Source organism: Pempheris klunzingeri, chromosome 4 (genome assembly GCF_042242105.1).
Source record: "Pempheris klunzingeri isolate RE-2024b chromosome 4, fPemKlu1.hap1, whole genome shotgun sequence".
Taxonomy (NCBI): domain Eukaryota; kingdom Metazoa; phylum Chordata; class Actinopteri; order Acropomatiformes; family Pempheridae; genus Pempheris; species Pempheris klunzingeri.
In genome coordinates this window covers 24,145,694-24,158,581 of record NC_092015.1, presented here as the reverse complement: position 1 = coordinate 24,158,581, position 12,888 = coordinate 24,145,694, and the positions used below count along the sequence as shown (strand labels likewise).

Here is a 12,888-nt window from a genome sequence, read left to right as displayed (position 1 = left end):
CATTTGTGGAATAAATTAGTTTGCATTAGCATTGAGAGCTTCTGGCTTTTTCCTTTTTCCAAATAAGAGTTCATTCCATCTGAATGCCTTGATATGTAATGCTTTCCACTTAGAATGCTCTGAGATCTTAACACATTTAATTTTGCCGTATGTGCTGCAATAGCATCATCCAGTTTAAGCTGCTCCTTTTTCCTTTTCAGCCGTTCCTCCTGCTCCTCCAGTTCAAGTCTGTACTTTAATAGTACAGCATAGCAGTAGAAGCAGCAGACCTTACTCCAGTAGCAGAGTTTCTGCTTCCCGCATTTGACACACTGTCACTTGGTTTTATGTCATCCTGCACATCCTCTGTACTGATTATTGATGCAGCTTGGGTTGTAACTTGAGGCTCATCCTCTGTTGGACATTGAAGCACTTCCTCATTCCTTGCAGCTGGATCAGATTGACCGAGGCTGTTATTTCGTTGAGATCCCTCTGATTCACTCAGCCACCTGTGAACATCCTCTTTAAATGCGTTGCTGTGTTTCATGATGCTGGAATTCATTCTATTTATTTTGTTCATCCCCCACAAGTAAAGGAATCAACACCTAATTTTCACAAAGTTGAATTAACTTGTCCATATGGAATTGAACATGGGAAGCATTTTCCTTTCTTTTCAAAAGTGATATCATTTCTGGTCTGAGTACGTTCATTTTATTCACAGTGATTTTGCGTTCATGTTGAAGCTTTTCAACTTTATCAGCCCAGGCCTTGGCCGTGAGTTTAATTTGTCTTTTCCCACACTCCATTTCAACATCAGAAGTTATTTCACTCATTTTCTTTCACTTTTTCAATTCACTGAGATTCCAAAGAAGAAATTTTGCCTTTTATTTGAGGAAAAAGATGATCAGCTCATGATAATGTGCGCAAACTCATAATCAAAGTAATCACAGCAATCAAAGGAAAATAGCAGTCAACAAAAAATACGCCGACCCAGCTCACCCCCTCTCTTTCCCTCAGACAATGAAAAGTGATCAGGTGAGTCTATTAGCTTAATATCCCCGCCCATATCCATGTGACCCGCTATCCCCCTATTCAATATAATCACAAAATAATATCATAACGAAAACCAGCACTAACAACAATCAATGTGCCCCCCAACCTTACAACAAAACAACACTTCACTCATGGCTCCTACAAAGAGTTTGGTCTAGACCTGCTGTTTATGTAAAGCGTCTTGAGATAACACTGTTATGAATTGGCGCTATATAAATAAAGATTGATTGATTGCTCATGTAAGACCCCAGCTTGTCAGCCGTAGCTTAGACTGCATCCATGCCAGACTTTAGTCCACTCATGTCGCAAGCAACACTTTGTAGAAGAAGCTAGTTCTGTTGCCATTTCCATTGTTGCTGTGAATCTGAGGCTAGAGCAATAGTCATACTTTCTTCTGTCTTCGGAAGAACTCAAGCTTCTCAGACCGTATTGTAGTAGGGTTTTCTGTACCGACTGCATCCTTCCCCATTTTCCAAATCTGTTGTGCACCAACTGACTATGTTTCGAGATGTCTAATCACTATTTTAGGGGAGTCTAGGTGAACGACAAAATAATCAAAAATAATACCACCACCGCCAAAGTGTATAGGATGGGAGAATTAAATGAACTTTAAACTTTTAAACATCAGATCTCTGCCATCCAAAGCTGTATTAATAAATAATTTGATATCAGAGACTCTGGATAGGGAGCTGGGGATGCAGACATTTTCAACTCTAGCTTATTAATGAAGCCTAGACCTAAACTTAATTATGATTCATTTGAAAGCCTTTGTTAGTCCTTGTCAAGTTTGTTAAAGTTAGTTCATGTGATTTGTATTTCCTGCTTTATTATGGCGTTCAACTTCTCACTCTTGTTTCAGGCCCCTTGATTTATGCCCTTGTGTTGAGCGTTCAAGCATCCTAGTCAGTGTCTGTATCTTGTTAGAGAGTGTTAGAGTGTAGTCAAGTTTGCATTTTTCAGTAAGTATTTAGCAGTGGATAGTGATTGAAATGATGCTGCACTTTTTGACACATATCTCAGAGGCCTCAGTGACCAAGTAAAAGACCTCTTGATCTACCTGACAACTTAGAATTGCTCATGCTCTCACTAGCCGCATTGACAATAGTCTCCAAGATCATAGAAGAGAAAAACAGCAAGGTGCTACATGTCCTCCTTCCCACTGGGAAGGGGCAGAAGGGGCAGCTGGGCAGAGCCAAAATTACTACTGTCGTCAGCAAATGACGATTGTTCAGTCACTGATGAATTTGAATAGGCTTTTAGTAGGCCATCAGTGGATGGCAACACAAAAAGCTTTAGTATTTTGGTATTATTTAAGCATTTAACAATTATAAATTATTTTTTTGAATGGGGCTAATTAAAAGTTATGTCAACAAAGTAACTCCTGTTTCTGTTTTAAAACATTGCAATAAATATGGTAAAAATACAAAATACAGTGAAAACATTGTCAATTAATTCAATTACCCAATGTCAACAATATGTTACCCATCTCTCACTTTTACACTTTTAATCAGCAACAGTCTAAAGTTCAGTCATACTGGACCATGGGGTGGTCACTCCAGGAAGGCAGGTTGGAGAGTTTCTCTTCAGTGGCTGTCTTTATTGGCCAGCCCCAAGCCTTAAAGAATCCAGCCAGACTCATCCCCACAGCCTGCGAGAAAGTCTCAGCATACAGATTCATCTTTCCTTTATTGTCTTTGGGAATATTGCTCATCTTGTGATAGGCAGCAAATACCTTCTTAAAGGCATCCCAGCCAAACTTTTCTTGAAGCTAAATGGAAGGAGACAGGTAGAAGGCAGTATTGATTTTATAACCAACGTTTTTGTTGTCTGGTGTATAATGACCATTAAAGCCTCAATGGAGTGCAGTATGTAGTCTCCTGTACCAAGTCTTAACACTATAATACACCAACCATTGTATTGCTGTGTATTCACTAAGTCACAATCTTTAAAATCAAAAAGGCAATTGATTTAATGATACAATATATTCAAATTACATTGCATAGTAAACTTTTCTTGGAGCTAAATGGAAGGAGACAGAGGCAGAAGGCAATAGTAGTATTGTCTGTTGATTTTACATCCAAGGTTTTTGTTGTCTGGTGTGTAATGACCATTGAAGCCTCATTGGGGCCAGAGATTTTCAGTCTTATTTGAATTTTCTGACCATTGAATGACAATTCTGTTGCCTCCGTGACTGACACTATACTTATATAAATAAGTAACAAGAATAAGTACTTGTATAAATAAGTAACATTTCTCTTCAGTATTATAGACAAATTCTCTCACCTGCATGTAAGTCTCCAGGGCCACCCACATGTGCCAGCTGCTGAGCTTCTTGCCCCCCTTAGCATACTCCTCTGCACGACTGTTTCGACTTGCTAAAGTCATAGCCGGATGAGCCTGCATCAAACAATATGAAACAATGGGAGTGTGTAATCCCTCTGAAAAGCTGAATACTTTTCTTAACACAGGACATAAAAGAGGATTTACCTTTGTGACGTCTATAAAACGTGTCATAATACACCTGACGACCAGGCTTTTCTAGCCATTGGTCGCTTTGTCAAGTAAATAAAACTCATTGACTTCACCTTTGCCCTGCTGATCCCCAGTATCTCTTCATGCACATACACTGACCACAAGTTGCATGTGCATTCTGTGGTGTGTGATGGGAACTCCCAGCAGCTTCTCTGTTGGTTGTGTCCCAGTTCGTGGATGGGGCCCCATAGGCCTTTACTCAGAGCATGTTCAGTGCTGACCAGCACAGCTGCTGTGGACTTGTGTGTCATAATAGGATAACCTGCATGCATCCAACCTTGATGGAAAAACAGGGTTAAAGTTCATTATCTATAGATGGGATAGTTGTAGTGCTTCACACTATAGTGTAAAGGCAAATAATCAGAGCAAAGAACAGAATGTAAAAAACATGTTAGCACGTGTTTCTATAAAACCCCTTCTTATCTCCTCATAGTAGTGTTGCAATTTTTTAATGCAAAACATTGTCATGATATAGTATGTGCCAAGATTTATTTTCAATAAATTGTGTAAGGGATGAACAATATTCTAAACACAGTGGTTAGCACAAAGCGGTGCCCCTTTTTGCATGGAGATACAGGTTCGTGGAATTGGAACCTCTACATCCACATCTCCCCAGGACTGTCAACAGCATAAGCAAATAAGAATCAGACAAATTCAGTGTCAAAGCCAAATACAGAGTCAAAGTCAAATTACCATGGGAAATCTGCACATCCGCTACAAAACGTTCTTTGCGGGGAAATTTGTGTGGTATGGCAGACAGGTCTGCGATGCCCCTCATGATATCACCCCAGAGCGCTGCCAACTCATCAGGGCGCTCCAGGTCTCGAACAACATCTGATGGCACAGTAAGGATGATGTTGTCAAACTCTAACTCTGCCCACGGTGAAGGGGCTGTACGCAGCAATGACCACTCAGCCGCTGTTGTCACTCCTGAAAAGAACAAAAATCAATACATGGCTTAAATTTACATACATCAGCATACACATGCCATGGTTTCATGCACTACAGACTCACCAGATTTATAATATGGCGCAGGTACAGCCATCTGCACAATGGCCTCTTTCCCCTCCACTTGTGTTTTGGGTGGGGCCACCAGGTAGATGAGCCCTCCCCACAGGTTCCACACTTGCATCATCTCTAAGGTAACAGGAAATTGCTCATGAACACACTGTGCTCTCTTCAACTCTGCAGCGTTGAGATGGTCTGTTTGACAGCCTATTTGGATCTGAGGAAAGTATTGAATATGTGTTACTGAATGTAAGCAGAGATTGTACTGTAAATGATGATGCAAGGCTGGAAATATATGGTAAATGTTGGGGGTCAAGCCTGCTACCTCTGCAAAAGGTGGGCTGAAATCACAGAGAAAGCCGAGCAAGGATGCCAGAGCGGGAGTAGCCATAGGCCCTCCATTAAATCCCCTGAGCCCACATTCGTTTTCAGTTACAGATCACTGTATCCCAGTTTGATCCAATTCACTTGTTTCAACAAAATCACTTCTCTAATGTGTTCATGTGTTCCATTGCACCACACACACACACACACTGTTTTGGCATTACAACTGATGTGATCCCATCGCAAGATAGTCTCTAGTTTTATTTTTGAGTGCATTAACATTACCTTCCATTCCTTGTTGACAATCTCTGCTGGTATGGCCACATAGGTCTTCATACCAGGAGAGAGATAAAGACCTGTACTGATCCACTCCTCTCTTTCTGAAACACACACACACAGCAGCTGACACATTTCACCTTTCTCCTCCTTACCAGCGAGAAGTGTAAATTAGTGCAGTGTAACAAACATTACTGCAACATATTGAATTCAGTTGTGCATACAAATTATGCACACAATGAAGTGTGCACATACTGTAAATAAATTGAACTAATTGATAGTTGTCCACAACAAGGGCTGACCTGATGTGTTAACATTAATCTTGATTTTGTGGTTGTAGACAACTGGCATCAACGGGTTATGCTTGATGAGGTAGGGCAGGAGGGCATCAGGATCTCGGCAAACCTTATATACCTCTGCCCCCACATGCATGAGTAGGTGGTCTTTGGGACTCTTCACAGGGCAGCTCTCACACACCTTGAAAAAAATAATGAACATTATCAACGGTGTTGCACTAACACATCTGACTGGTTATCAACTTCGTGCTGTTCTATTGGAATATTAAATAGAGCATTCATGTTATTTTGCCTACGCACCTGAGGCATGCCTGACCTCTTTAAGATGTCAGTAAGGGTGGACAGGACCTGTGTATAGGAGGAGCAGTCATGAGCCTTCAAGTGCAAGAACATGGCACAATCCTTGCCCAGCCTTTGAAGGTATTCCTCCTCATGCTTGCTAAGTTCTTCACCCTGGGTTACATGGCCAGCGAAGCGGCGTAGAAGGTGGCGGAAGTGGTAGGTGTCTTTGATGGCCTGGCTGGGCAGAGTGGCCTTGTATAAACCTCCACTGATTGTTGCCCCCAACAGGCTCAAGCCCATTTTGTTAAGGATCTTGTTCCCTGAAAGACATTTCAGCAAACATTTTGATATGCTGTGTTTTATTGTCGAAATTATGTTAGCTTTGGACTAATATGGGTGGGTTATGAGAACACTGGTATCAATATTTTTGGTTTGAAGCCCAAGATAACCTAATTCTGGTTCTGATATTCAGGACTTATCCTGGAGTTCTCTTAGATATAAATTTATGCAGGTGTCATATAAAGCCTGTAAATGAGAGATACATTTACATTCTTTGGTAGCATTCAAGCACCTCTTCTGACTATATTCTTTTGTGTGTTTGCAAGTCTTGTCAGTCTCCACTTGCCCCCATGATGTTCTCTGTGCCTGTCTGACTTCCTCACCGGCTGCACTTAATATGATTAATTACACTTAATATGATTCTCTCTTTGCATTCACCTCAACCATCCCTGCAGTCATCCAGATGTCCAACCTTCCTTTTTCTGCCCTTTGTCCCACTGTACCGTTCTAACAGCACACTCAAGCTTTTGTCCCTCTGCAGTAATGCCATCCATTGGTTTCTTAGAACCAATTTGTTAAGTCTGAGATTTATTAAGTTGTAGTTTTGATTTGTGCCTGATATGTGCCATCACCTCAAACCTTATCACACCAGCATGTGCATTAAGACAGTAGTACCTAGAATTTGGTTAGTATACATTATGTTATGTATGCTTGGTGGTGCAGTGGTTAGCACTATTGCGTAAGTTTGCATGTTCTCCCTTTGCTTGCATGGGTTCTCTCCAGGTACCTTGGCTTCGTCCCATAATGTAAAGACATGTAGGTTAGGTTAATTGGAGACTCTAAATTGCCTGTAGGTGTGAATGTGAACGGTTGTCTGTCTCTGTGTCAGCCCTGTAATTGACAGGTGATCAGTCCAGGGTGTACCCCGCCTCTCACCCCCCAGCAACCTTTGATGATAAGCGGTATAGATGGATGAATGGACATAATGATATATTATGATGCAATGAACTTGTCAATATATAATCTATATTTTATATATATATATATATTGCTATCATACCTGGGAAATCTGTCAATGGGTTTTTTCCACGGTGCGTCTGTGCCCAGTACCAGGCATGTCCACCAATCAGCAGGCCTCCTCCCTCTGCCACAAAGTCTTCGATTTCCTCTGCATGATCATCGCTGTACGCAGTACACACAAATACACTCAGGTCTTCCCTGAAGTTTGTCCTCTCACACTGTAACCCTGACTTGCTCAGAACCTTGAGTGCATTATTTGGCACTATACCAATGACCCCCTGCCGGCCTTCATCCAACCAATGAATGGCATTGTTCCAAAATGGAGCCAGTGTCTGTGATAAAGGAAGGTATTGCAAGAAAGGCAGTATTTAAGTGATGACATAAAAATATTTGGCAGATCAGCACACATCTCATTATGTGCTACTACAGTAGCCTATTGTTGGTGGTCAGAAATTCATTTGTAACAGTCAAATAAATAATATGTAATAAGTACTCAAATTTACATTACAGATTTGTTTTAAAATTTCTGACTTTTGAAGCTAAATTGAGCACATAGTGACAATTTGCTCATATAGTCTACGTATAAACTGCATCATATGACCAAATTGTCATTATGTTCACTTTACTTATCAAGGTAGACATTCTAAAATCAGTCTTTAATGTAAACTCTACCTCTCGTCCCAGATATCCTTCATGTGTAACTACAATGACCCGTCCCTGCCCATAGTAGGCTCCTGCCAGGAATGCCTGTCCATTGTCTGTGGTCCCGATGGGAAAGGCAAGCGGACCATGAATCAGAAGCTCAGACGCTATTGCTGTACCACGGAGGTCAAACTCTGAAACCCCCTTCAGTAAGAACTCCAGGTCGTCCTCAAAATCCTTTCCGATTCTGTATTTGAAAGGGGGAAGAGGAGAGGAAAGATAAATGCCAAGTATGAAATATACATACATATGTAGTATATGCATATAGGCACTTCTTGCAAAGTACAAGGAGTCTATTGTTTTATAGAGGTCTTTATTTTTCTCCTGTGGAGTTGCATTGTTTAGTGGGGCTTAGGAAAAACTTGTGAGTTTGTAAAATTTGTGAGTTTTGCAACATGAAACCATTAACAGGCATTGTACTTTAACAAACTCCCCCTTAAGGAATTAACTAGAACAACGTCAAATTTATTGTAGGTGACATCTTAAGACATTAATGATGCTACATTTTGAAGCTTTATAGGTTTTAAGAGACATAGGTTTTACAACAACTTCCTGTTTCATAGCAATACATGGAAATTCGACACCTCACCACAGCCACGCTTTTTGAGTTTTGTATAGACTTTCGACAACTTTTAATCATTATTCTCTATATGCAGACCTAGATTGAGATGAATGAGATGGAACTCCTGCTGGATTTAGGCCATGGCACCTGGAAATTTTTTTTAAGTCTGGACATGGTCCATATGCCCACTGAATTTCATACATCTATGTGACACATGGCACAAGGATTTGGGATTCTTATCAAACATGCAAAATTTGGTAAAGATCTGACCGTGGATTTTAAATGGTAAGTATTTGTATAGCGTCTTTCTAGTGATTTTAACTACTCAAATCGCTTTTGCAATACATCCTCATTCATACAGGAGGAATCTAAGTTGGAGGAGACTATTCTTTCATAAACATTCACATTCAACATTTTGAATTTAATTTCACTTTATACTACATTTTGGGAGATTTGGGTGGGTAGTAAATTAACCTGTTTGAATCTGGATCTGCTCCAAACTTCATGTTTGGTAGGAGTCCCTGCCTGAGGATAGCTACATGTCAATATTCAGTTATAGCACCACCTACTGGCAACAGAAAATTACATGTTTCATGCTATGATGTTGTATGACAAGCGGGTTGATCAGATTCACTACAAATGTTGTCAGGAAAACCTCAGACTGTGATGATGCTTTATTGTGAATAATACCATTTTTCCAACAACGCTGCCATTTCGCCAATGTCCTTGACTGTTCTAACTCGACTCCATGTGGTCAGATCTCTACCAAATTTCATGTTTGATGAGAGTGTCAGATTAAAGACATCGACATAGCATGTACACCGGTGTCTGGCAATGAGTTTGCTGCTGTGTGTGTGGAGGTGCAATAACCCGAGCATCACTGCTTGCAGCTTTCATTATTTTCAGGAGCAAATAGACCGTTTATGTACAGGTCTTTAAATTTAAAAATGCCTTGTCTTTGCCAAAGAGAAAATTCAGAGTCTAATCTAGCTGGGGGGAAAGAATGATTATTACAAATAGGACTGATGTGAAGAAAATTATTGAACCCGAAGCTCTGTCTAAGTTGGATCCATATTTTGATTGTATTTATAACAACTGGATTATTAGTAAAATTAAAAATAGACAGGGGAAGACTGGACGTGACCAGGGCATTAAGGAATGTTGAGATGCAGGATCTGGCTTCAAAGCGGCACCAGTCTGTATCAGGAGCATGGAGCCAATAAAGGATTTTTTGAACATTTGTGGCCCAATAGTAGTGAAGGAGATTTGGAAGAGCTAAGCCACCCTGCAATTTGGGCCTCTTCAGTAAATCTAACCATATTCTGGGTCTCTTGCCATTCCACATGAATGAAATGAAAGCCCTATCGATAGATTTAAAGAAAGACTTTGGAAGATAAAGTGGAATACATTGAAACAAATACAGAAATTTGGGAAGTACATTCATTTTGATACAATTCACTTTTCCCGCTAAGGATAACTTGAGGGTTTTCCATTTTGTCAGATCTAATTTAACTTTCTCAACTAGAGGACAATAGTTTTCCTGATAGAGGCTCTACATATCTCTTGTAATGTTAATACCCAAGTATCTAAAGCCATTTTTGGACATATGGAACGGCAAGGAGCCATCCTGTATTTGAAGAGCCAGGTCAGGTTCAGTTTATATCCTGAAAAAGTGCCAAATCCCTCCAAAACATGGACAATATGAGGTACGCACAAAACAGGGTCTGATATATATTAATAAATCATCCACATATAGAGATAATTTATACTCCTCTCCCCCTCTATGAATTCCGATTATTGATGGAGATGATTTAAGTGCGATGGATAAGGGCTCTATGACCAAAGCGGCAGCTTTCATTATTGTCATGGTTCCTGTTTTCCTTTTATGAATATTTAGTTTTAGTGATTTTTGACTTTTTATTGGATAGCTTCAGTATCAGATGGAGAGGAAATACATTGGTAGGGTTGTGATATCCAACAAAAGAAGACTGGCCAGGATTGAACAGGGTTATGTGCAATTATGGTGTGCGTCATAAACAGGACAGCACAATGTATGTACACTGCGTGCACAATTATTAGGCAAGTTGTATTTTTGAGGATACATTTTGTTATTGTACAACTACAGTGCTCTTGGTCAATCCAAAATGTTAACAAACCCTCAAACCTGAACATTTAAGTAGTAAAAGTGAAGTTTTGGCTTTCTTAAGAGAATATCTATACGTACACCATTATTAGGCAACTATTAGTGTGCAGAATTATTAGGCAACTAAATGAAAAACAAAGATTTTCCCATCTCACTTGTTTATTTTCACCTGTTAAAGTGAGAATAATAAACAAACTCAAAATTTACAAATAAACATTTCTGAAATTTAAAAAAAAAAACCCTCAGTGACCAATATAGCCACCCTTCTTTTCAATAACAGTCACAAGCCTTCCATTCACGGAGTCAGTCAGTTTCTTGATCTGGTCAGAATCAACTTTTTGTGCAGCCGCAACCACAGCCTCCCAGACACTGTTCAGAGAGGTGTACTGTTTACCTTCACTGTAGATTTCCTGCTTAAGAAGGGCCCAAAAGTTCTCAATAGGGTTTAAGTCAGGTGAAGAAGGGGGCCATGTCATTAGTTTTTCATCTTTAAGGCCTTTACTGGCCAGCCACGCAGTGGAGTACTTTGATGCGTGTGATGGAGCGTTGTCTTGCATAAAAATCAAAGTCTTCTTGAAAGATGCAGACTTTTTCCTGTACCACTGCTTGAAGAAAGTGTCTTCTAGAAATTGGCAGTAGGTCTGAGAGTTGATTTTGAGTCCATTTTCAACCCGAAAAGGTCCAACTAGCTCATCTTTAATAATACCTGCCCATACCAGTACCCCACCTCCACCTTGCTGGCGTCTGAGTCGAAGTGGAGCTCTGTGGCCGTTACTGATCCAACCACGGGCCCATCCATCTGGTCCGTCAAGAGTCACTCTCATCTCATCAGTCCACAAAACCTTTGAAAAATCTGTCTTCAGATATTTCTTGGCCCATTCTTGACGTTTCAACTTATGTGTCTTGTTCAGAGGTGGTCGGGTTTCAGCCTTTCTTACCTTGGCCATGTCTCTGAGAACTGAACACCTCGTACTTCTTGACACTCCAGGTAGGTTGGAGTTGTGGAATATGGCAGCACTGGAGGATAATGGGTTCCTGGTAGCTTCACGTTTGATTCTTCTCAAATCTTTGGTGGTTAATTTGCATCTTTTCTTCTCGACACGTTTCTTGCGACCTTGCTGACTATTTGCAACAAAACGTTTGATGGTTCTGTGATCACGCCCCAATATCTTAGATATTTCAAGCGTGCTGCATCCCTCTGAAAGACTTTTTACAATATTTGACTTTTCAGAGTCAGTTAAATCTCTTTTTTGGCCCATTTTTCCTGAGGAGAAGAATCTGCCTAATAATTATGCACACCTTGATATAGGGTGTTGATCTCCTTAGGCCACACCCTCCCTCGTTACACAAATACACATCACCTGATATGCATTAAATCCAATAAGGATTCAAGTTTATACAGCTTGGAGTTGGAAATTATGGATAAAATGATGATATGGTCAAAATAATCACTTGCCTAATAATTGTGCACGCAGTGTAGAAGGTTTCAGATTAAAAGTTGTCACTTTGGAAAGTGGATCTAAATGTGCAAAAAACAGAAGTATAGTACACACTTACACTACAGCCATCCAGGACGATGGGATCTGTGGGTAGACAGACAGGCACTCTGCCATGCCCCGATGTTCAGAGAAGTAGATCCCTGCCACACCAGAAACCTTATTCCCTCCAAACTGAAGCAGAGTATTCTCTTTAGGGTGCACTGCTGCCCAGCTCCACGCCTGCCCCGCTATCAGCACTCCTCCGCCAGCTTTCAGAAATGCCACCAGGTCCTTTGCGTCAACACCCACACTGTAGGCATCAGCTACATACACACATACCTCCCGAACGTTACTAAAGGCCCCCACAACTTTGGCTTGGAACCTGGATTTACTGAGGTTATAAGTGACTGCCTTGACGTTTTCGTGGACCCCCACAGAGAAGTTCTCAGATCCAGCTCCTCTCAGCCAAGTCAGAGTATTCTCTACCAAGGCAGGAAAGGTGGTCAGGTAGCTCTCATGACCCAAGACCACAATCCTTCCTTTACCATAGAGAGAGGCAGCCATCAGGACTTGGCCACGGCTGTTCATTGCTAAAGGAAAGGCATGGTCTCCAATCAGCACAAGGTCACTAGGAACACAGGGGCCCCGGAGGTCTAACTCTCTCAAGTCTCTCATCAGAGACATGTAGGCCTCTTCGTGATGGTTCTGAATGGGCTGGTTAGGCATGGCGAGAAGGATCAATGCTCTAAAGGTTGAAGGGAGAGGAGGGTGGAGGGCTGGGTGGCAGAAAAAGGCATGTTATGTCAGATGCAAGTTGCATTAGTGAATGAGGTTTAACATGTCAGTATCTTCTGTCAGATGGTTGTGGTGAAAATGAGATTAACAGAGATCAAAACAAAAAATAAATGTACAACTGATTGCTAATGTGTTACACTTTTCACAGTCAAAATACAA

At 40.8% G+C, this 12,888-nt stretch overlaps 1 protein-coding gene across 1 annotated transcript; it reads right to left on the bottom strand.

The window, feature by feature from the left end:
* Nucleotides 1-2,519: 2,519 nt before the first annotated feature.
* LOC139200003 (TRPM8 channel-associated factor homolog) lies at nt 2,520-12,660 on the bottom strand. The gene is made up of 11 exons (XM_070829232.1): nt 12,014-12,660; nt 7,722-7,938; nt 7,090-7,381; nt 5,769-6,070; nt 5,475-5,649; nt 5,182-5,276; nt 4,579-4,789; nt 4,258-4,494; nt 3,618-3,841; nt 3,316-3,429; nt 2,520-2,800 (listed from the first exon to the last, which is right to left on the bottom strand). The coding sequence occupies exons 1-11, from the start codon at nt 12,658-12,660 to the stop codon at nt 2,558-2,560; spliced, it is 2,757 nt and encodes a 918-aa protein (XP_070685333.1). The 3' UTR covers nt 2,520-2,557.
* Between the last annotated feature and the right edge of the window lie 228 nt (nt 12,661-12,888).

Bases quoted from the DNA above. Each gene is read 5' to 3' on its own strand.
- LOC139200003 (XM_070829232.1), bottom strand. From the start codon at position 12,660: ATGCCTAACCAGCCCATTCAGAACCATCACGAAGAGGCCTACATGTCT. The intron at 7,939-12,013 runs GTAAGTGTGTAC...TTTCAAATACAG, and splicing joins TCGTCCTGGATGGCTGTAGT to AATCGGAAAGGATTTTGAGG. The intron at 7,382-7,721 runs GTAGAGTTTACA...CCTTTATCACAG, and splicing joins AAGGATATCTGGGACGAGAG to ACACTGGCTCCATTTTGGAA.